General features: G+C 31.8%; 2 protein-coding genes and 1 pseudogene across 3 annotated transcripts in view; all 3 read right to left on the minus strand.

The window, feature by feature from the left end:
* The window catches only part of LOC100246150 (probable disease resistance protein At5g63020-like), a 51,045-nt gene that overhangs the window by 8,613 nt on the left and 17,492 nt on the right, over positions 1-24,940 (minus strand). The gene's annotated exons all lie outside the window — the stretch shown is intronic.
* LOC100263309 (disease resistance protein SUMM2) lies at positions 6,887-10,494 on the minus strand. Of its 2 annotated transcripts, XM_059735565.1 has the most exons (3): positions 7,659-10,494; positions 7,391-7,442; positions 6,888-7,296 (listed from the first exon to the last, which is right to left on the minus strand). In XM_059735565.1, exon 1 carries the CDS (start codon positions 10,377-10,379, stop codon positions 7,686-7,688), a length of 2,694 nt encoding a protein of 897 aa, XP_059591548.1. In that variant the 5' UTR covers positions 10,380-10,494; the 3' UTR covers positions 6,888-7,296; positions 7,391-7,442; positions 7,659-7,685. The 2 variants fall into 2 exon arrangements, with proteins under 2 accessions (XP_059591547.1, XP_059591548.1); XM_059735564.1 differs by having other exon boundaries at positions 6,887-7,296; positions 7,391-10,494.
* Positions 19,364-22,316, minus strand: LOC100241043 (disease resistance protein SUMM2-like; annotated as a pseudogene).

Below are 24,940 nucleotides of genomic sequence, written 5' to 3' on the forward strand. Positions count from 1 at the left end.
TATTGTCCACAACGAATATGCTTGGTGCTAAGGATGTGTCCACTCCTTTATCCACAACTGCTTCTCTGAAATTGTTTGATGGCACAACACCTGTTGACAGCACTGACTTTCGGCGTGTCATTGGTAGTCTTCAGTATCTTTCACTGACCCGACCGGACATTTCGTTTGCTGTGAATAAGCTATCTCAATTCATGCATAAGCCAACTACAGCCCACTGGACAGCCACGAAGAGACTGCTTCGTTACTTGAAACAAACCATTTTTCATGGTATTCAGCTTACTAGAAACACAACTTCAGTTTTAACCACGTTCTCTGATGCTGACTGGGCAGGGAATGTGGATGACAGAACCTCTACTTCGGCTTATATTAGTTTTCTTGGCACAAATCCCATTTCTTGGAGCTCCAAGAAACAACGAGCTGTTGCTCGCTCATCGACGGAAGCTGAATACCGTGCTCTTGCCAATGCTGCGTCTGAAACTGTGTGACTGAACTCCTTACTTCATGAACTCGGTTTTCCACTCAAGGTGCCTCCCTTGTTGCTATGTGACAATCTTGGCGCCACGCATCTGAGTTTTAATCCAGTTAATCATTCTCGCATGAAGCATATTCAGATTGATTTACACTTTGTCCGAGAGCTTGTTCAAAATGGGACCCTTCATGTTCGTCATGTTCACACGCAAGATCAACTTGCTGATCTCTTGACAAAACCCTTGTCACGACAACGGACTGAATTGTTACGTACCAAGATTGGTCTTGCCGATGGAAGCTCAATCTTGCGGGGGCGTATTAAGGAAGATTGCCAAAATCATGATCAAGTCAAACCTTCATGATTTCAGCCTACAATCAAGCCATTTGAATAAAGTCTTTGATCTGTTTCTATTTATGTGATTATTAGCCGAGATTGGTGTATAGTTATTTTGTCATAGTAATTGCTGTAAATATTTCCTAAAATAGTTCTCTGTGATGTTGTATATATTTACGTACAGATCAATTGAATAATAGATGAGGAAATAGTTTATTTAATCTAGCAGTATATTTCTCTATATCATTTGTGTCTTTTTAGTCATTATTAAATGTTGGGCATCATTCATGACTCATGACCTATATGAAGAGTGCTTTTTTTATTTTTTATTTTTATAAATATAATGTTCTAAATAATAAATATTACTAACATTTTACAAAAAGAATATTTACTTGTTCATTTGTAATTAATTTTTATTTTTTACTTTCGTTAATTTTTTGTGAGACGATATTTTGATATCCTCAACAACTCAAATTAGTGAAACAGGTGATGGACAGGAGTTGGAGAGGTGAAGAGAAGAATATTGGGTTTATGTTTTTGTGTTCAAAACCCAGAAAAGATGATAATGAATAAAGAGTAAAGTAATAGTGACATTGTCTTCCATACAGACTGTCAAGCTCTCTTTTCTTTTAACGGGAATCTTTTTCTTCCAACACAAATATGAATTCATTTACATATATGAAGTTTGTGTGTACTGTCTTGTAACTTTAAAACTGTAAGTAGCAGTGCAGATAATTCTTCATCCGTTCTACTGTTTAGAAATATAATTCTTTTTTCTTGATAGGTTGAGATCAATTTTATTAGTAATTATTTACGAATTTTTTAGGTTTCTTTCATCATTCCGAACACGAATTTATTAGGAATTTAGGGATTTTTTCGTAATCCCATTCCAAGTTTTGGATTATCAAACATGGGTACATGACCGGAGGAGAATTAATTGGTTTTTGAAATTTTATGATATACATAAACAAAATTTTGTTTATTTATTTTTGGAGAAGTAATTTTTATTTATTGAAAATTTGATTTTTATTTATTTGAAAAACGAGGATATTCAAATTGTTGATAGTTAGGAAGTGTCCCAAATTCCTAATTAGTATAGATTCTTTTTTTGTAAATAATATTATATAGAATATTTCTAGGTTGATATATTATTGTAATATTAGACTTCCTTACAGAATAAGGAAGGTTGTTGGAAATATCTCTATAAATATTCTAGGTCATGAGGGGAAAAAGTTATGAGATGGAGATGGACCTGTAGAGACTATACGAGGTGGATAGAGATGCGAGGAAGAACGAGAGGTACTCTATGGAGCAAGAGGGCTCGTAGTAGGGTATGGATACAAGGAGTGGGGAAACATGTGATGTTTCGGGAACCCAATAGTTGTATTTGGTTCTGTCCTCTGTAATATTCTCTATTGTATAGTGGAATCATTCTCTCTCATCCGTGGACGTAGGCATGGTTGGCCGAACCACGTTAAAATCTCATGTACCGTATGTGTGATTGTTTTATCTTTGTGTTCTTGAACTAACATTGTTGGCATCAAGGCTTTCGCTGGCCCTACAATTGGTATCAAAGCTTGGGTTGAAGATTTCTGAAAGAGTAAAAGATCACAAAGCACACAAGATGAAAACAAAAGGAATTTTCACTGAAGGTGGAGTCGATTGCTCTTTCGTGGTGATATGATACTAAAAGGTTTGTGTCATGGAGAGATTGAAGATTAACTTCATGGAATTTACTCAAAGGTGGAGATTGTTAGGAAGTGTCCCAAATTCCTAATTAGTATAGATTCATTTTTTGTAAAGAATATTATATAGAATATTTCTAGGTTGATATATTATTGTAATATTAGACTTCCTTATAGAATAAGGAAGGTTGTTGGAAATATCTCTATAAATATTCTAGGTCATGAGGGGAAAAAGTTATGAGATGGAGATGGACCTGTAGAGACTTCCGTATGTGTGATTGTTTTATCTTTGTGTTCTTGAACTAACATTGCTGGCATCAAAGCTTTCGCTGACCCTACATTGATTATAACCAAATATCTAATTACAAGAAAAAAAATAGAGATTAATAAAAAGATAAAATTGCAACCTCTCTCTCAATTAAGATGAAAGAATATAAAATCTTACAAAATGATGAAAGAAAACTTTATTTTAATGAATAGTAAGGGATGGAGACCTCCTTTTATAGCGTAGGGAAACTCTCCCCCCCCCCCCTCCCCCCCTCCCCCTTTGTCTTCTAAACGAGATGGGATGACTTCAACTTTGACACGATACACTTAGAAATGTAATGTTGGAATAATTATTTATTTATATTTCAATGTTAAGTAACAATAAAAATGAGAATAAAAAAAATAAGTCGACAATAATATTCATACGCTTAGTTTAAAATAATTTTTTATTTTTAGGACATCTAATAGTGGTTTAAAATCATATTTCTTTTTTACTATATTTTGTTATGATAATAGTAATTAACTCCAAAAACAATGTAAGTTCATTTGTATATTTGTATATAGGTTTATTTGAGCATCTAAAAATGGTTAATTTGGATATATTTTTACGATAGAGAATTCTCTAGCTAAGAAGTCTTCTCTTATGTACTTGTTTGCACATTTATAATTATTTTTTTTAGAGGAAAGAAAATAGTGAGAAAATTATAAGGAAAAAAATTTATAAAAATATTCTCTATTTTGATGTCCATTAAAAAATTGAAGGAAATAAAATTAAGTTATTTAGAAATACACTTTACTCACCTTTATATAAGGAAAATGATGAGGACAACCATTTAGCATTTTCCAATTCTTTTGCTTAATATATATTTTTTCATCGCCTTTTTTCTTAATATTTTTATTTCATTTTTTAATATTTTTTAAGAACTAAATATGATCTTAATTATCATAATTATTATATTTAAAAGGTCTACCCATTTTTGGTATAGCGTGTCATGTATGCAAAACCTTAGTTGTATTACAAAAGGGATTTGTATGCATTAATATCACAACAAGAAAAGTGAGATATGGTCACATAGTTTTTTTAAGAGGGGTCAACAAAATTCACAATGAAAGAGTGTATATAACCTCACTACTATTTGAGCCACAATAGTAGGAATTCTCCCACCAAGCTTATAGTTCCAGGATTAATCGGATACAACCATAAAACCTCCTATTGTTGAGGGATAAAATTGGTCGCTATAATATATGGCCCAATGAATGCAAGTTGGTCACTACAATAAAACCAATATATAAATTCCCTACCATTTCTCTTTTGCTCACCCTTGATTGCTAAACTCATTTCTTCTTTCATCATTGCTAGTCCAATGTGAGATTAATCTTTAATCATGAATTTTTTTTTCTCAATGATCACTCATTGTGGGACGTAGCTTGATGTTTTTTTATTCACACATTGCCCTCTCATTATTGTCATTTTATTTTATTATGATTTCACTCTCTCATTATCTACTGTCTAATTTTCTAGGATTTTGAATTGCTAGGTTTCGAGTTATCACAAGATTTGAAGGCTTTTCAAGCATGACTTCTCCATCATTTTTCTCTTTTCTAGGGTTTTCTAGTTGATTTCTCCTTTTCCATTTTTGGGTTTTATTTCTCTTCATGTTTTGTGATTTTCTAGCTTTCTAGATTTTTTTTTTTAATTTTTATATTAAAATGTGAGAGGTGATTGATGCATAGGGAAATCTAGATTTCATAAAATTGTTGAAAAGTATATAACTCTATTTTCCAAACAAAAACTCCTTTGTTTGCCAAAAAGATGAGGTGAAAGTTGAAGTAGATAAGAAGTACAGGGAAGGGAGGGGAGAAGGAGGGGCCATCAACCATGTATAGAATGAGAAAACTTGAGAAGAGTGGGTTGTGTATTTGAGGGGTGAGGGGTTAGTATTCTCTATACTTACTTTGGCCATATGTTTTTTCTTTGTCCTATTTGGTTCTAGATATTTTTTTTACTATGAATTACTTCTAACATAGTAAAAATATTTCTACCTAGCTTAACTAGTTGTGTTGAATTCAAACATTACAATGACTATGAGAATGTGGAGTGATAGGTAAGATAAGTAGCTATTATATCAACAAATGAACTAATTAAGGTGCATTTGAAGTGTAGTAGAGTACTTATTAGCTCAAAAACACATAAAAAACTTGATAATTTTGAAAAGGCGACAAATGACTAATCAGTTCAAAATTGAGAAACTAATTACTTTTGGAGAGGTACAACTAAAACAAATAGCTACTAAAGATGTACAAATTGAATAAATAACCCCTGAAAGACACATATAGAAATAGCCCCTAAAGAGATACAATTTGAACAAATAGCCCTTTACTTCACTAGGGTTTTTCTTAATGGGTGTTTTGTAGTTCTGAGATATATTTTTATGATCATCCAAGATGGAGTGTTAATAAAATATGAGAATATGGAAACTTATGAATGATCATCTATATTGATGTAAATCTCTTCATAACTCTCTATAAAAAGGAAGACCTAATATTGAAAGGATATTTAATTCTATAAGAGAATTTCAGTTTCTTCTTCTTGTAATTCTTCTATTATATAACAAAACTTATTTTTTTTGTATATTACACCTAATTTTCCTTTTTATTTATCTATTCCTTAACCTTTAATTTTCCCACATATCTTAAAATGGCCTTGCATCAAGCATAAATTAGCTAAATAGTAAAATAATAGGTATAATATATTTATATCACTATGGTATAAACTTATAGTACGTTTATGTTTGGTTTTACATTAAAAAATATAAAAATATATAATTAAAATTAGTTAAAAGTGATGTCTTTTAAAATTATTTCATCTTTATATAAAATATTTAAAATATGTAAAAAAAAAAGGATTGAGTTTGAAATAACATATAAAAATACAGATCCAAATTGATTCCATTCATTCTCCTTTCCTTTTGTGATTTTGCATTAAAGAAACTCATCCCAACAACCTCACAAATAATGCTTATGAAAAAATAAAATAAAATTAAAGGCATGATGAAGTGAAAAGAGGAACATCCCAATGAATGGAGCAGAGAGCAAAGTTCTTGTCTTGATTTCCAGTTGATGCTTTTTCCCTGTTTTAGCTCCTTAAACTCTGTTCCTTTCAACTCTACAGCAAAATCCTCTAAATTTTCACCTTCTCTCCTCCAATGCTCTCTTGGATTTATGAAAATACTCCCATTAGTTTCCTAAGAGTCAAGCCTTTTCGCTATTTTTTTTTTCTCCCATGGATTTTAATAATTTTCCAACCTATACTTTTAGTCAAATAATAAAGAGAAAAAATAAATATTGAATTTAAAATAATAAAAAGGCTACAAATTCATTAAATGTATTTTAAAAATATTTTTAATTTAAATTTAACTACTTTTTACCTTCAAAGTTTTAATGATAAAGTGTTTTTAAGTTATACTGTTGCTTTCTTACTCTATCTTTCTCTATTTTCAGCTTTCTTACCCTATCTTTCTCTATTTTCATCCGTCAACCTTGGAAAAAGACCTGATTTTGGATATTGTCTTTACTTCCTTATCTCTTAATCTATGTTAATTACATAATTGTGTAAATAATTAATTTAAGAAAAAAGTTTTTTTTCATTACTCATGACATGAAATGATAAAAATAAAATAAAATAAAGTAAAAAAGTAATTATATGAATAGCATATGAAAGGTTAATCTCTTCTTATGAAGGTATATGATTATAGTAATGGAATGTGAAATCCATTCCATCTTCAACCTGCATGAGATTGTATTATTACATGCCAAAACCTATTTATAGCCAAAGAGAAAAACAATCTAAGCTACTTCTCGGGACGTACCCATGGGAGCACTTTTTTTTGTTGTTGTTGTTTCTTTATGTTGGGACCAAACACGGGTTCAAATCTTCCTGCACAGAGGTTGGAAATCTTGCCAAGAAGCCTACAATTTTGAAGGTTGGGCTTAGGATTTTGGATCAAAACTTTCATATATCTTCAATGGTATCACGGGGTATGGTGCTTAAGCCAAAATCATTTCTGGATCAACTTCTACTTTTGACAGTCCTTTCAAATTAGAGAGAGAATAGTCTTGTGCACTAGAGTAACTTATACACATGGCCCCATTCAATCAATTTCATAGTTCTATGATTTAAAAATTCCAATTTATTTTCTTTTTCTTTACATTAATTTTCTCAACAAATAAGCAGTTTATCATCTTCTACTTTTATGAAATCAACCAAAATCTCAAACAGAGCACCTACAAAACCACAAAAAAGGAAAGGGATCGAAAAAGTGAAAAACTACCAATTCGAGCTTTCTTTGACAAGATAATCAGAGCTTGGAGTGCAAGTTTGTAGACATGGAAGCTCGTGTGCAGTGGAAAAGAAGAAAATGGCTGGTCATGATCCAGCGATGCACTAATCGAGGCTTGTGGGGATTGGAGAAGATTGTTGTGTCTTCCTTTGAGCTTTTGCATTTTGGTTTTTGAATTTCGTGGAGATTAAGGGATAGTTTCCTGGAAAAGGAGGTTGGAGAGAAATAATTGATGATGTTGCCAAACAATCTTTACAAATAACATCTATTTTTGCATTTTTCTATAAGAATTTTACCAAGTGGTTGTGCATAATCTCATGGCTCCACGACTCCCAAGTCCCAAACAATCTAATGAAGTGTGTAGAGTGAGAAACCAGAAAGAAATTAAATATAATCAAAATACATGAAAAGTTAACATAATATTTCAAATAGAAATAAAATAATATCTTGAGAGGTAGACTCAAACAATCACAATGCACATTTGGACTTGGCCATGTTTATAACATTAAAATTTTTAAATACAATTATATATATAAAAAAAAAAGGAAGAAAAAAGGATTTTACCTGTAATAAGATGAATGCCATGGGAGCTCAAATCTCGTCTTGAATTTGTGTGGGTTGAAAATATGGAGTGAGGTTGTGCATAATCACTTGATCCTCCCAATCCAAACCATCCCACCATTCTTTTTGTCCACGGATTTGCTCTAATTTCTTGCTTATTCCAGTGTTGGAATCAAATGGCAGCTTCCTCAAACTTGGACATTGAAGCACACGGATGTATCTTAAAGATGGAAAAGGTAGGGCACGTCCATATATACTTCTTAGCTTTGGTAGCCATGTTAAAGTGAGTGATATGAGTCTCGAGAAAACACCCAAATGATCTACCTCAATTTCTAAAACTTCACTTCTTTCATCATCTATCACTTTTTCCATTGATTCACAGAATTCAACACTTAGAAATTGAAGGCTTGGAGCACAAATAAGCCATGTCAAATTCAACAATTTATGACATCGAAATATTTTGACATCACAAAGGTTGTTCAAGCATGGGTGCCTTGGGAATTTTGAGTAGACCACCACTTCATTTTCAAAATTGATTTTCACATCTTGCAATTCAAAACAATTTTTAATATGGAGGGTCTCTATATAAAGGGATAGTTGGACCAGGTTCATACGCTCACAAACTAATTGTAGCCATCTTGTGGATCTTTGCAACTTGTGGGAGTTAAATAATGTTTGGATGGATGATACACTTGTAAGGTCGATGGATATATCATCAATGTGTTCCAACTGCTCTAACTCTTCTAATAACCTTCTTTCATCATATCCCTTAAAGGCTGACCCTTCCGTGCTATACATACTAAACAATTGCAAAGAGGAAAGACTCGATACCATTTGAGATGGAAGTGACTCAAGAAAATACATATCATTCAATATCAAGCACCTTAATTTTTTCAAGTTCTTGAGCTCCACAGGTAAGTATTCAATACTTGTACACGACAAATTAAGATATTGCAAGGTAACTAAGTTTCTAATCTCCACAGGTAACTTCATAAGTTTAAAATTGTTTGACAAGTCCAAAACTCTTATAATAGGCATGTTTGTAAAGAATCTATTTGAAAATGACTCAATAAACACACTTGATGCCAAAAAGGTCTCAATATTAGGGAAATATGGTGGTTTCCTATGTTCTTCAATGTCGGTATTCCACAATGATATCCTCTGTGTCTCTTTCCATTTTTCAACTTCCTGAGCTCTAATCGATTCGACTCCATCTTTTACCACAAATTTGTTCTTCTTCTTCCCATTTTCGTGAGCCAACCACAAAGCCATATCACGAATAACATCATGCATCTTCAAATATTCGTCTTTTTCATCTAATGGAGATATGCCATTCTCCAATAGACATGCAAGCTGTAAACTTTTAATAACTTCTTCGCCTTGATTTCTTGCTTTTTGTATGTTGTCACATTCATCCAGAAAACCCTCCCCAATCCAAAGTTGTATAATATTTCGATGAGAGATTTCATAATCCTCCGGAAATAAAGAGCAATATAGGAAACACGATTTGATGGTTTCATCGGGTAGGCTATCATAACTGAATGCCAAGCGTGAAAACAGACGATTCTCCATACCTGGAAACTTTGCCGGATAATTCTTCAACATTTGTATTTTTTTCTCCCATTCTTCGGGTGTTTTTGTTCCCGCCATTGCTCGCCCTATGGTGATGAGGGCAAGTGGTAAGCCGCAACACTCTTTGGCAACCATCTCCGCCAGCTTTGGTATATCTGGATGAGAATTTATGGTGTCTGCTCCCACCTTGGTCTGAAACAGAGCAAAAGCATCCTCCCATGGGAGACAATTCATTTCAATGCTCTCTGTAACTTCCATATCTTGGCACACATCTTTAGATCGCGTTGTAAGTACCATCTTCAACTTATCTTGAGGATTCAGAGGAGGAATACCAACTTTGGATAGATCCAGCCGCTCCCATATGTCATCTAACAAAAGCACAAATTTCTTTGTCTTCAGGACATTGAATATTTCTTCTGCCCTTTCATCCTCACTCCTACCTTCCCATTTATCTTGGGGAATCTCCACTTTATTGAAAAGAACTCGCTGAACCTTTTCCACATTGGCTGGTCTGGACACAGTCACCCAAATCACTGCATCAAATTCAAGCCTGGTTTTGAGGAGCTCATTGTTGATCCTGGTCAAGAGGGTGGTTTTGCCCACACCCCCCATTCCATATAATCCGATACTGCTTACCTGCTCTCCACCATCTTGGAGCCATTTCCAGACCTTCCCAAACAACAAATCTTGGCCCACAGTCTTTTCAAGCTGCCTCTCCATCACGGGAGGACTAGGCAAAGGTTCAGCAACTACACTGAAATTTGAGCCCTCCGTCTTTTTGACCGTCACAGCATCCATCTTTTCAAGTACCATCTTGCCAAGATTGTAGCTAGCGCCACAGTTTTTAGGATAACAGGTTCCGAGACATTTCTTCTGGATTTCTTCGTCTCCTTTCGCCAATATTTCCTCCACTTCTTTTTCTATGGCTTCTACTCCGCGAAGCCAGCCATCAACTACACGAAGACGCTTCTTCTGACGTTTCTCTTCACGTTCCACCCTTTCCTTCACATCTTCGTACAGGTTCTTGAGTTCCTCCATTTCAGTTCTCAAAGAGTTGAGATTTTGTGGGAGATGACGGATGTAAACAGGACGCTTAGCGGCGCTATCCCATAAGCGAGTGGCGACATCCAGGATGGGTCTTACACAATCCATGGAGAAAACAAGGATTGGGATTCAAAGCCAAGAAAAATAGAAGATGAGTAAGGAGAAAAGTCGTAATGAAATGTCACCTCTCTTTTTTTCAAGTAAAGACTGAGAAATCAGTGTGTGATCAATAATTATAATGGGTGAGATTGTGGTTGGAAGATTGAATGGTATAAAATGCTGAATTCATAATGCCGACACTGTCAGTGTCCTCTATACAGACTGTCAAGTTCTGTAAAGATTAATTTAAGGCCCCACCACATCTGATATTTACCCTTCTTTGAACATGTAAATTTGAGAGGGTGCTCCAATATGATATTTGTTTGGATAAGAGGACTATTTTACCCCAAAAAAATAAGTAAAATGCACTTCACTCTCATTTATGTTGGTAGGGTGAGATCCATTGTCAAGCCTTTCATCTATTCATATTGGTTTCTCTTCTCCTTTCGTATCAGTAGAAGATCATGAGAAAGAAAGTCCTCTCTTTATAGCCTTTTCTGAAATAAATTATCAACAAGTAATTGACTTGTCAACTCTAGCTGCCAATAAGTTAATTGGATAGCTATCACTTTATTTATGAAGAAGAGAACACTTGGATTTATTTGTTTACCGACTTATTGTTTCCTTAAAAGCTATCATTCTTTTCTTGATGCATTAAATTTTCATTTGCATATTTTTTAGTGCACCTTTGTGATTCGTCTTGACCTTGAGTTGTATTTGAGTCATTGTTGAGCTAGGTTGAGAGATTCAAACTTATTATTTGAGTATTAAAACCTTCAATTGAGTAGAGACTTGAAGAGATTATGTAGGAATCCATTGGAGTCGGAATCCAAGTGTAAAAGTGATTAGATGTTTGGTTGAAACTTCAAGTACAGTGGAACCCTCACTCGATTAGGAGCTTGAAGAGAGTGGATGTAAGCAAGGAAGTGCTGAACCACTATAAAATCTGAGTTTGCTTTCTTTAATCTTATCTCTTTATATTTGTGCTTCTTGTGCTTAAATTTGTTGTGTTTGAATTTATTTTTTTTAAACTCCAATTCACCCCCCTTCCCCCTCTTGGGTGTTTTCTCTATTAAGGTTAACCTTTATTTTCTCAATTGATATCAGAGTTAGACCTCTTGTTTAGGACTTAATTGTCTAAAAAGAAATGGTGAATCCATCAAGCTCATCTCACATTGAAAGTTTTGCAACCAATAAACCTCCATTTTTTACGGGAACCGATTATCCATATTAGAAAACTAAAATGACTTGGTTTTTACAATCAATCAATTTAGACGTATGGGATGTCATTGAAGATGACCCAAATTTTCCTTCAAAACTAGTTGATGGAGTCTGGTTCCAAAACCCAAGTAAGAATGAGATGAGTGTGATAAAAGAAACTTCCAATTAAATGCTAAGACCGTTTATACTTTGCAATTTTCTATGGATAGAAATGAATATGATAGTTATGTTTTATATATTATGCTTATTTTTTCTTTATTTCTTGTTCTTTTAATTTTCTCACGTCTTTCAAGATTGAAAAACAACCTTGTATTAAACATTAAATAGTTAAGGAAAAAATGTTTGGTTTTATATTAAAAAAATAAAAAATATCAAATATAATTAAAATTACTTAAAAATTTTAAAATTATTTTATCTTTATATAACATATTTGAAATATATAAAATAGGTTTGAAATATGATAAAAAATAATTTATTAAATTTAAATATTTTTATTTCTTCTATTTTGTCTTTCTATTTTCTTTGTATCACATTTTCCCTTCAATATTTTGAAAACTAATCATTGTTTGGAATTACAAAATTAGTCAAGATCAAATATTGTCAAAAGCAAAATGTGTGGATGACATAAAGCTTATATGATTAATTGATCCATAAATTTTACAAATTATTAAAAAATTTATTAAATACGACTCATCAATTTTTGTGGAAATGAATAACCTAACTGAAAATCCAACTAAATGGTAAACTGATGAGATGTGTTAAATATATATATAAATAACTTATATACTGTCAATTTGATGAAAAAATAGTTTTTTTTTTTTTTTGGTAAAATTAAAAGATATAGTTGAAATATTTCTACTAGATAACAAGAGAAAAAAGTTATGAAATACAAGGGAGATTTGGACTGATGGAGAAAAAAATCATCATTCATGATATAGGTATTGAGGGGAAGGAAGAGAATTATATAACCATATATGGGTTTCTTTTTTGTTTGTTTTTTTTTTTTTCTCATATTACACCAGCACTTTATATTGAATTTTTCTTTTTTAAATATAGCGAGTGAATAAATTAGAATTTTTATTAAAACAATAGTCTCTTTCTCTCTCTACATATATATATATATATATATAAGATATAAATTTTGTTGGGTGTAATGATGCTACTCTTAAATCGGAAGATAGGTTATTCAAACAATAGTTTTTAGGACAAATAATATTTGACTAATCTTCATTAATTTGTCTTTAGATGAAATAGTCAAAATACCTACAATAAACTTCATATTGAAAGTTTCAAATTCAAGATTCATCAAAATGAGTTCATATTTAGGTTATTGAAGACAAAATCATAATGAAATATCATCTTTTTTTTCAATTAGAAGACTGAGAAATCAGTGTATATATCCAATGGGTGAGACATTGAATGCTATAAAAAATTCATATATTGAATATATAATGCCGGCCAATAATATCATTGTCTTCTATACGGACTGTCAAGCTCCATAAAGATTGATATAAGGCTCCACCACTTTCAATATTTTCCCTTTTTTTCTTCCTTTGTGTTTCCATCAATCAAGCTCAGTAAGCTTTTCTCATTTCCTTTTTCTCTTCAGCGGGAATCTTTTTCTTCCAACACAAATATGAATTTATATATATATATATATATATTGTCTTCTGTACAGACTATCAAGCTATAATGATTAATATAAGGCTCCACCACTTTTGACATTTTCCCTTCTTTTCTTTCCTTGTGTTTCCATCAATCAAGCTTAGTAAGCTTTTTTCATTTCCTCTTTTTCTCTATATATGTATGTATATATAATTTCAATTTAATTTCAGCCAAAAGTGGCATTTTATTTGGCCAAATAATATCGATTGTGGGTTCCATTTAGACCCTTTTGTCCAGGTGGATGCCATGACTTTTTATTTTGTACTTTTAATTTTCATAAAAAAATTAATGGTTTGTCTTAAAAAAACAAGTCTTAAAACTAATGGTTTACCTTAAATGTCTTTTGATAAGAAGATTTTTAAAGTAACAATTATAAAGATAAATCAAAATAAAGGAAAATTAAGAAAAAAAAAAAAAGAAGACCTTAAAGAGAAGATCAATTAAAATCATTTGTCTAGAATCTCTTTGTAATGTTGTTGATACACTAGGTTCATATTGCATTACATTTTTATTAAAAAACCTAAAATTATGTAAGTGTTTAAATTGATTTTATTCTTTTATAAATTGGATGAAAAGTATTTTTAAATGAAAACCACCTTTGTTTACTACTATTCATAATTAAAAAGGTTCTCAAAATGACAAGGTATTTATCTAGCCAAGTTCCCTTAAATATTTTGTGGTAAAGATACAAAAACTATGGAGTTTATTTCTACATCTTATAGCATTTTTTTATAAAAAGTAAGATTGATTGTTTCAAGGATAAAAACTAATATTTTGACATATATTTCATCATTAAAAGGGTTTTCAATCTTAAGTTTTCATATTGAAATAATCTAGGTCATTAAAGATCATTTGTGTATTGATTTCCTATATTTTGTGTATGTTTGACTAGGGTATGACCAAAGTGGCTCAACTAATTACTATTCAACCGACTCAACTGGTTATCATTCACTAAACCAATTAAGACTATTCACTCAATCGGTTGAGGATTGATTCAATTGATAACCGATTGATTGAACTCTTGTAACCTAATAGTCACTTTTTGTGCCTTCTGCCACCCAACTGCTAGTAGACAGTTTGATTGGTTAGTTGACTTATTGACCCCAAACCATGCCTAACGACTAGTTTGAATTTTGAACTCCTATTTAAATGCTCCAAACTTATTGTTTTAAAAAAAAGAAGAGTTCCAAATTATTATTCAATCATCTTTTGAGTCATATGAAAATCTTTTGAGTGCATTAAGCTTAGCTTGCATTCCATTCTTAGTGTATATCTCAATCCAAGTTTCCTTGTATTCATTGAGCAAAAAATTGTAAACTAGGAAATTGTATTGAAAAATTCATTTTTTGTAAACCTTGTGAGGTGAGCTCAAGTATGGGGTATTGCTTGAGAGGAAAATCTAAATGTGAGATATTACTTGGGATTTGCCAAGTGTGAGGTATCACTTGTGGAGTTCAAAAGTGAGGCATCTCTTGGGGAATATTGTAAATTCTTGTGCTAGTGGAAGCTTTAATGAAACCAATATTAGTTGAAAAACACAAAAATAAAATAATCCACACAGCTACATGAGGTTTTAATATGGTTTGACCAACCATGCCTATATCCACGAATGAGAGAGAATCATTTCACTATATCATAAAGAGTATTACAAAGGATAGAAACCAGATATAATTATTAAATTCCCAAAACATCCCATATTTTCCCATTCCTTGTATCTACACCTTGAATCACGAGCCCCTCACTTCTTCTCGTATCTCTATCCACCTTGTATATATTTAGTCTTTACGAGCATATCTCCATCTCATAACTTTTACCTTTCATGACTTAACATATTTATAAAGATATTACTAATAATTTTCCTCAAACTTTATAAGGAAAAAATTTATAAAAATATTCTCTATTTTAATGTCCATTAAAAAATTGAAGGAAATAAAATAAAATAATACAAAAATACACTTTCCTTAAACTTTACTCATCTTTATATAAGGAAAATGGTGAGGATAACCATTTAGCATTTTCCTACTCTTTTGCTTAATATTTTTTCATCACCTTTTTTGTTAATATTTTTATTTCATTTTTTAGTACTTTCTAAGAACTAAATATAATCTTAGTTATCATAATTTTTATATTTAAAAGGTCTATGCATTTCTGGTATAGTGTAATGCATGTAAAACCTTAGTTATATTACAAAAAGGACTTGCATGCATTAATCACAACAAGAAAAGCAAGATATGGTCACATAATTTTATGAGGGGCCAACAAAATCCACAATGAAAGAGTATATATAACCTCACAACTATTTGAGCCACAACAGTAGGAATGCTCTCGCCAAGCTTATAGTTTTGGGATTAATTGGATGCAACTATATAACCTCCTATTGTTGTGGGATAAAATTGATTGCTATCATATATGGCCAATGAATGCAAGTTGGTTGCTACCATAAAACCAATACGTAAATTGCCTACCATTTCTCTCCTACTCATCCTTGATTACTGAACTCATTTCTTTTTTCATCATTGTCGATGCCAATGCGAGATTAATATTTAAACATGAACTATTTTTTTCTTAGTCATCACTCATTGTGGGATGCAACTCGGTATTTTTTTTATTCACACATTGTCCTTTCATTATTGTCATTTTATTTTATTACGATTTCACTCTCACATTTTCTACCCTCGGGTTTTTTTAGGGTTTTGAATTGCTAGGGTTTCGAGTTATTAGAGGATTTGAAGGCTTTTCAAGTATGACTTCTCCATATTTTTTTTCTCTTTGCTAGAGTTTTCTAGTTGATTTCTCCTTTTTCCATCTTTTGGTTTTATTCCTCCTCACATTCTCTGATATTATAGCTTTCTAGATTTTTTTTATTTAATTTTTCTATGAAAATGTGAGAGGTGATTGATGCATAGGGAGATATAGATTTCATAAAACTGTGGAAAAATATATAGCTCTATTTCCCAAATGACACCTCCCTTATTTCCCTAAAGAAGGTTGTGAAAGCTGAAGCAGATAAGAAGAATAGAGAGGGAAGGGTCCGATGAAAGGGCCATCAACCATGCATGGAATGATAAAACTTGAGAAGAGCAAGTCGTGTATTTGAGGGGTGAGGGGTTAGTATTCTCCATCCTTGCTTTAGCCATATGTTTTTTCTTTGTCCTATTTGGTTCTAGATATTATTTTTACTATGAAATACCTCTAATGTAGTAGAAATATTCCTACTTAGCTTAACTAGTTGCATTAAATTCAAACATCACAATGACTTTGAGAATGTGGAGTCATAGTTAGGTGGTGGAGTTGTTAGCTTAAATGATGTAATTCATTGAAAAAGGAAAATAGAAGAAAAAAAAACACATAAAAAACTTGATACTTTTGAAAAGGCTACAAAATAACTAATCAGTCCAACATTGAATTCATAACTTTTGAAGAGGTGCAACTGAAACAAATAGGTAGTAAAGATGTACAAATTGAACAAATAACCCTTAAAAGACACATTGAACAAATAATCCCTAAAGAGGTACAATTTGAGAAAATAGCCCTTTACTTCACTAGGGTTTTCCTCAGGGGTATTTCCTAATTCTGAGATAAGTGTTAATAAAATATGAGAATTTATTATATTATGAAAACTTGTAAATAATCATCTATATTGATATACATCTCTTTATAACTTGTAAATAATTCTTTAAGAGTATTTCCGTTTCTTCTTCTTGTAATTCTTTTATTCCATAACAAAAGTTATGCTTTATATATTATTCTATAAAAAAAAATATTTTTTTTATTTGTTCTTTTGATAAGACCAATCACTTTCCCACATATCTTAAAATAGCCTTGCATCAAGCATAGATTAGCTAAAATAGTAAAATAATAGGTATAATATATTCATATCACTATGGTAAAATGTTTGGTTTTACATTACAAAAATATAAAAAAATCAAATATAATTAAAAAGTGATGTATTTTAAAACTATTTAATCTTTATATAAAATTCTTAAAATACATAAAAAAAAATCAAGTTTGAAATAACATATAAAAATATTTTATTGGTTTTACATCTTTTTTTTTAACACTAATCCAAAATAATAAGTAGTTGAAACTAAACCGTGCTCAGTTGAGGGTTGGTCTTAATCTACCGCACAAATTTGTACGGTGGGTGGCTGTGATTTGTGAATAATCAAGGCACTTAAAAGAGGTTCTTGATCTCTCTCCAGACTATTCTCTTTCTGTCAAAAGCAGGAATATAAAGTTTTTGAAATTCTGCATGCATGCGCACAAGGATGTTACCTCTGTTACTCAACCATGGTTTTTATCTAAGTGCAGGACTAATAAAAAAATTTGGTAAGATCTATAATTTGGATAATTACAGAGGTTAGAAACTTAGGACTAATAAAAAAAATCAAAGCACTTCCTCTTTTTTTTTTCTCTTTATGTTAGGAACTTAGGACCAAACGTCAGGTTCAAATCTTCCTGTACTGAGGTTAGAAATCTTGCCAAGAAGCCTACAATTTTGAAGGTTGGGCTTAAGATTTTGGATTGGAACTTTCATATATCTTCAATGGCATCACTGAGTATGGTGCTTAAGCCAAAGTCATTTCTGGATCAACTTCTACTTTTTACAATCCTATCAAATTAGAGAGAGAACGGTCTTGTGCACTAGGGCAAATAATACACATGGCCCCCATTCAATCAATTTCATAGTTCTAAGATTTAAAATTCCAATTTATTTTCTTTTTTCTTTACATTAATTTTCTCAACAAATAAGCAGTTTATCATCTTCTAGTGCTTTTATGAAATCAACCAAAACCTCAAACAGAGCACCTACAAAACCACAAAAAAAGAAAGGGAAAAAATGAAAAACTGCCCATTCAAGCTTCTTTTCATTACAAAAGCGTTGAATCCATATTTATCATCATCTTCAAGTTTTGTGGTACAGGCTGACAAGATACTAATAAAAGTGAAACAGAAGCAGCCGACTCTCAACTACAATTGTTTCTTGCTTTACCTCCAAGAACTGAGTCTCAATGGGCAGTTTGCATCTAAGCTTGTGATGCCCTATACACGTCAAAGCTAATTTATGCTGTGAATTAGAGCAGATTTGCGGTGGAAATCAGAGCTTGGAGCTCAGGTTTGTAGACATGGAAGATCATGTGTTTTAAATTATTTTTATAGTCATTATATATACTTTTTCAGTTTTAAATTATTTTTTAAAATTATTAAACTTATTGATAAATTCAATATAAAGTCTCACTTGATTTGAAATTCATTGCCTCTAATGAAATAAGATTAGGAGAACAATTCTCTCTTTTACTTTATTTTTAAAAATTATTTCTAAAAAACAACAACCAAATGATGGTATAAATTTTTAAAAACGATTTTGTTTTTAAATTGCATGCCCAAATAGGTTTATATTATTTAGCAAAAAAAAAAAAAAAAAAAACTCCCAATGATTTTTTTAAATAAAAAAAATTTATTTTAAACCATATGTCCGAATATTATTGACATTTTTTTTTTCATTTTTATTCCCATTTTCACTTAACATTTAAATGAAACAAATCATCATTCCAATCTTATATTCTTACATGGATCCAAACACAAGAATTGAAATTACTAAAATTATTTCTATTTGACAAGAAATAGGAGTGGACACAAAAGATTCATTCCCATTTCTGATTCTCATGTGCCAAACATGTCCTTAGGATAGCGGCTAATAAATTATTGCAACTATGTGTTTTCCTAGGAATTTTTTCCACATGTACCAACACCTTTAGACACTAGTGGAGCAAGTGGGTAGCCATATATTTTTTTGACTAAACCTACATGATATCTCTCTTTTCTTATAGTGAGTGGTTTGAATTAATGGTGAAGAGGATGATATGTCGAGCTTCTGCATAAGGAGATCAGTGGAAATGAGGCCCGTAAACTGAAGATTAAATGATTAAAGTGAGAGATGGGAGAAAGAAAAAAAAAATGATAATGGTTGCCAAACAATCTTTACAGTGCGCGAGAATAAAGTAGTGTCTATTTTTGCATTTTTCTCTAAGAATATTTCCATGAGTTCCAAGCACTGAAGAATCTAATTATATGAATGAAGTATGTATGTAGAGTGAGAAACTAAATATAATTAAAATACTTGAAAAGTTAAAAATAATATTTCAAATAGAAAATAAAATAATATCTTGAGAGGTCGACTCAAATACAATACAATTATATATAAAAGGAAGGGAAAGAAAATGAATTACCTATAATGGGGCGAATGGGGGCTCAAGCCCTTGATATGAGCTTCGTATATAAGGGTCGGAAAATATGGGAGTGAGGTTGTGGACAATGGTTTGATCCTCCCACTCCAAACCAGCCCACCATTTTTGTTCTCCCTCGATTTTCTCTAATTTCTTGCTCATTCCAGTGTTTGAATCAAATGGCAGCTTCTTCAAATTTGAACAGGAAACCACACTGATATATCTTAAAGATGGAAAGGGTAGGGGGCATCCACATATATTCCTTAGATTTGGCAGACTAGATAAAGTGAGAGATATGAGCCTTGAGAACACACTTGAATCTTGTTCAATTTCTGAAACTTCACTCTTTTCATCTTCTATCACTTTTTCCGTTATACAGTCTTCAACATTTAGAAATTGAAGTTTTGGAGCATGAATAAGCCAGTTCAAGTTCAACAATTTTCGACATTCACATATATGGACACTATGAAGGTGGTTCAAGTGTTGTTGCCGTGGGAATTTTGAAGGGACCACTTCCTTTTCAAAAATCATTTCCACATCTTCCAATTCAAGACAAAAATTCAGCTCAAGATTCTGTACACAAGGGGATAGTTGGACCAGGTTCATACCTTTGCAGCCACATAACACTAGCCATCTTGTGGACCTTTGCAACTTGTGGGAATTGAATAATATTTTGGTGGACAAGACTCTTGTAAGGAAGATGGAGATATCATTAATGTGTTCCAACTGCTCTAACTCCTTTAACAGTGCTATCTGATCTCCCTCAGGCGGTGAGGATTGCATGCCGAACAATTGCAAAGAGGAAAGACTCGATACCATTTGAGGTGGAAGTGACTTGAGTGAATACATATAATTTAGTATCAAATACCTCAATTTTTTCAAATTCTTGAGCTCCACTGGTAAGTATTCTATACTTGTATTTGACAAATTAAGATATTGCAAGGTTACTAAGTTGCCAATCTCTGCAGGTAACTCCATAAGTCAATTATTGTTTGACAAGTCCAAAACTCTTATGATAGGCATGTTTGTAAAGAATCCATTTGGAAATGACTCAATAGACTGATGTGAAGCCAAAAAGGTCTCAGTATTTGGGAAATATGGTGGTTCCCTAAGTTCTTCAATGCTACTACCCCACAAGGATATCCTTTGTGTGTTTCTCCATTCTTTAACTTCATGAGCTCTGATCAATTCAACTCTATATTCTACCACGAATTTGTTCTTCTTCTTCCCCTTTTCACAAGCTAACCATAGAGCCATATCATGAATCACATCATGCATCTTCAAATATTCTTCTTCTATGAATGGAGGTGTGCCATTCTCGACATGCATCTTTTAAGCTTTCAATAATTTCTTGTCCTTGGATCCTGTCACATTCATCCAAAATCCCCTCCCCGATCCAAAGTCCTATAAGATCTCGAGAAGAGATTCCATAATCCTCCGGAAGTAAAGAGCAATACAGGAAACACGATTTGATGGCTTCATCGGGTAGGCTATCATAACTAAACGCTAATACTCGAAATAAATCATTCTCCATACCTAGAACCTTGTCCGGATATTCCCTCAACCTTTGCATTTTTCTCTCCCATTCTTCTGGTGTTTTTGCCCGAGCCATTGCTCGGGCTATGACAACGAGGGCGAGCGGCAGGCCTTTGCATTCTTTGGCAACGATTTCGGACAGCTTTGGTATATCTGGATGAGAATTTAAAGTGTCGTCTCCTACCTTGGCCTGGAACAGAGATAAGGCTTCCGCCTCTTTCAAGCACTCCACTTTAATGCTCTTCTGTGCTTCCATGTAGCCACACACATCTGCAGATCGTGTTGTGAACACTATCTTGGACTTTTTAATTCGATCACTCAAAGGAGGAATTCCCACTTGCAAGAGATTAAAGGGCTCCCATATATCATCTAACAAGAGCACAAATTTCTTGGTTTTCAAGACCCTGTATATTTCTGCAGCCATCTCATCCTCGCTCCTATTTTTCCATCTGTCATCGGGAATCTGGAGTCTACTCAGAAGTGTTTCCTGGATCTTCCGCAAGTTTGTTGGTTTGGAGATGACAACCCATATCACAATATCAAAGTTATTATTGGGTGTGAGGAACTTGTTATTGATTTTCTTCAAGAGGGTGGTTTTCCCCACATCCCCCATTCCGTAAATTCCAATAGTCCCCACTTGTTCGTCTTGGAGCAATCTCCAGACCTCATGAAAAGGTGAATCTAAGCCTACAGGCTTCTCCAATGGCATCTCAATCACCTGAGAAAAACGCAAAGGGACAGCCACTTCTTGAAAATTATTTCCTTCGGTTTGTAGTGCAGCCACAGCATCCATCTTCTCCTGTACGATTTTCGCAAGCTTGTAGGTGGCGCGACAGTTTCTGGGACAACAGGTTCCGAGACATTTCTTCTGGATTTCTTCATCACCTTTTGCCAGTAATTCGTTCACTTCTTTTTCCATGGCTTCTGCTCTCTGAATCCATCTATCCACAACATGTGTACGCTTCTTCTCAAGACTCTCTTCACGTTCCACCCTTTCCTTCACATCTTCATAGAGGTTCTTGAGTTCCTCCATTGCACTTCTCAAAGAGTTGAGATTTTGTGGGAGACGACGGACTTTAACAGCACGATGGCCAACGCAATTGCAGATGAGAGAGGCAACATCCAAGACTGGGCTCACAAAATCCATGGCAAAATTCAGGGGTTGGAATTCAAAGCAAAGAAGAAATTAATCAAAGTAATAAGACAGGTGATGGATTGGAGTTGGAGAGGTGGAGAGAAGAATTCTGGACTTATGTTTGTTGTGTACAAAACCCAGAAAAGTTGAAGCTGAGTAATAATGAAATATCACCTCTCTTTTCTCAAGTAAAAGACTGAGAAATCAGTGTATAATGTATAATGTCCACTGTGTGAGACTGTGGTTGGAGGATTGAATGGTCTAAAAATCTGATGTACTGACTACATTAGGGTCCACCACTTCCACTTTTCATATTTTCCCATTCTTTTCTTCCTTTTGTGTTTCTATCAATCAAGCTTAGCAAAGGGTCCACAGCTCTTTTGCTTTCATGGGAATCTTTTTCTTCCAACACAAGTATGAATTCATTTAGACATAAAGTTTGTGTGTACTGGTTTGTAACTTTAAAACTGTATGTAGTAGTGCATATAATTCTTCATCTGTTTTATTGTTTTTGAAATATAATTCTTTTCTCTTGGTGGGTTGAGATCCATTTTATTAGTAATTTAGGAATTTATTAATTTATTAGTTTTCTTTCATCATCTCCAATACAAATTTATTAGGAATTTAGGAAATTTTCGATAATCGTATTCCAAGTTTCAAATTATCAACCATGAGTACATGAGCGGAGAAGAATTAATTGGTTTATGAATTTTTGATAATATAAATAAACAAAATTTTGTTTATTTACTTTTGGAAAACTAATTTTTATTTATTTGAAAAATGAATATATTCAAATTAGTAAATTACTCATTATAACCAAGTTTCTAATTACAAGAAAAAAGACCAACCTTGACTATTATGGACACCGCCGAGCAAACCAAACTAGAAGATTTTCCCCCTCCAAAAAAATATAAATTTAATTGATAAAATTTTTAAAAATATAAAATAATGATAACTAAATGTTATTACCAAAATTAATATTTACTATTAATTACTAATAGTATATTGAGATTGAACTAAAATTTTTTTTTTTTTAAAATCTTATTTAATATTATTCATATTTATTTTTTCTTATTCATTCAATATTTTTCCTTTTTATACTTTTTTTTTTTTTTTATGATTGGTTTAACTAAAATATGAAAAATAATGCTTGCTAAGTTCTTATTAACTATTTATATTTCTACTTAGAAGTAAGAATATAACGTGAGTCCATCAAAATCTTATCATTAAGTTACTAGTGTTTTAGTGATTTATTATATGAAACATAAATTTTAAATTTTAAGTAAAAGACTTTACTTTCAACTATCTTACATTTAATTATTTAAAAAATGAGAAAAATTAAGGTATTGATTTGGTATTTATGAAAATCTTAATCTCCACTTTTGATATTACATAGAAAAATCTAGACCTTTGCATGTAAGTACAACAAATGAGATAAAATTGTAAGACAATGAGATCTAAAGCTATACAGTTCTTCTATTTGAAAAATATCAAAATTTATAACAAAAATTATTGAATTCTTTAAAATAATTTTAAAGGTTTTTGATACAAAATGATTTAAATTATTGAAAATTTTAGTGAGTTTTCTTTCTATTTTTTTAAATTCTTTTGAAAATTTCCTTTAAATATTTTTGCTAATTTTTTATATAAAATCTAAAACTTTTTTTAAGTGTTATTAGTATCATGATTGTTCAATTTGATACATTTTTATAATTAATATTTAAAATTATTTAATTTTTAAATAATAATATAAAATTCTATTAATTACCTTACAATTTTTAAATAATGACTATAATATATTATTTTTCTTCAATGCCCTCGCGACAAAAGTCTTTGGCTCCGCCACTTATTGTGGAATAGGGTAAACATTAATGAGTTCACCATACTAGAATTCTCATTTCTCAATAGGAAAATAAATAAAGAAAAAAAAAAAATCAAATGCACAACCAATTAAATATCAAATTTATCCTTAACTCAGGTTCGGGTTTGAACCTCTCACTATCCCAACAAAATTGTTATTTTGTACACCCGTATATTTTATTTGCAACCCTGCTTGATGACTAAATTATCACCTATCAGGAAAATACTTTTTAATGGTCAATTATGTGTTTTCTCTTTTCATTATAAAATTTTTTATTAGTATTAATGGTTAATTATCTTCTATTCACGGATATAAACATGATTAGTTGAACGTGCTTTTTTTATATTCACATTTATTTTTGTTTGTATGTTATTACACCAATACTTAATATTGTAATTTTTTTTAATATAACAAATATATACATATATATACTCAAATTACATATCCAAAATTCAAAATGAGTTCACATTTGGGTTATGGAAGAAAAAAATTCTAAAAAAAATGAGCAAAGAAACTGTGGACCCTTTACAAAGTTTGATGGTTCATAAAGGAAGAAAAAAATAAAGATATACTCAAATTACATATTCAAAATACAAAATGAGTTCACATTTGGGTTATGGAAGAAAAAAAAAATTCTAAAAAAAATAAGCAAAGACATCCCTTTACAAAGTTTGGTGGTTCACAAAGAAAAGAAGAACCAAAAATGTGGAATCTCAGGTAACATTGTTTAAGACATTGATTGACATCATATATCATTGTCTTTTAATCATATCATTGTTAAATATGGGGCAACATTCATGACTTATGACCTATATAAAGAGCGGTTTTTCATTTTTTCATTTTTTTCTTTTTTTGTAAAATATAATATTCTAAATAACAATTATTAATAATATTTTACAAAAAGAATATTTAGATGATCATTTGT

The sequence above is a fragment of the Vitis vinifera genome, chromosome 19 (genome assembly GCF_030704535.1).
Source record: "Vitis vinifera cultivar Pinot Noir 40024 chromosome 19, ASM3070453v1".
In the NCBI taxonomy this organism is placed as follows: Eukaryota; Viridiplantae; Streptophyta; class Magnoliopsida; order Vitales; family Vitaceae; genus Vitis; species Vitis vinifera.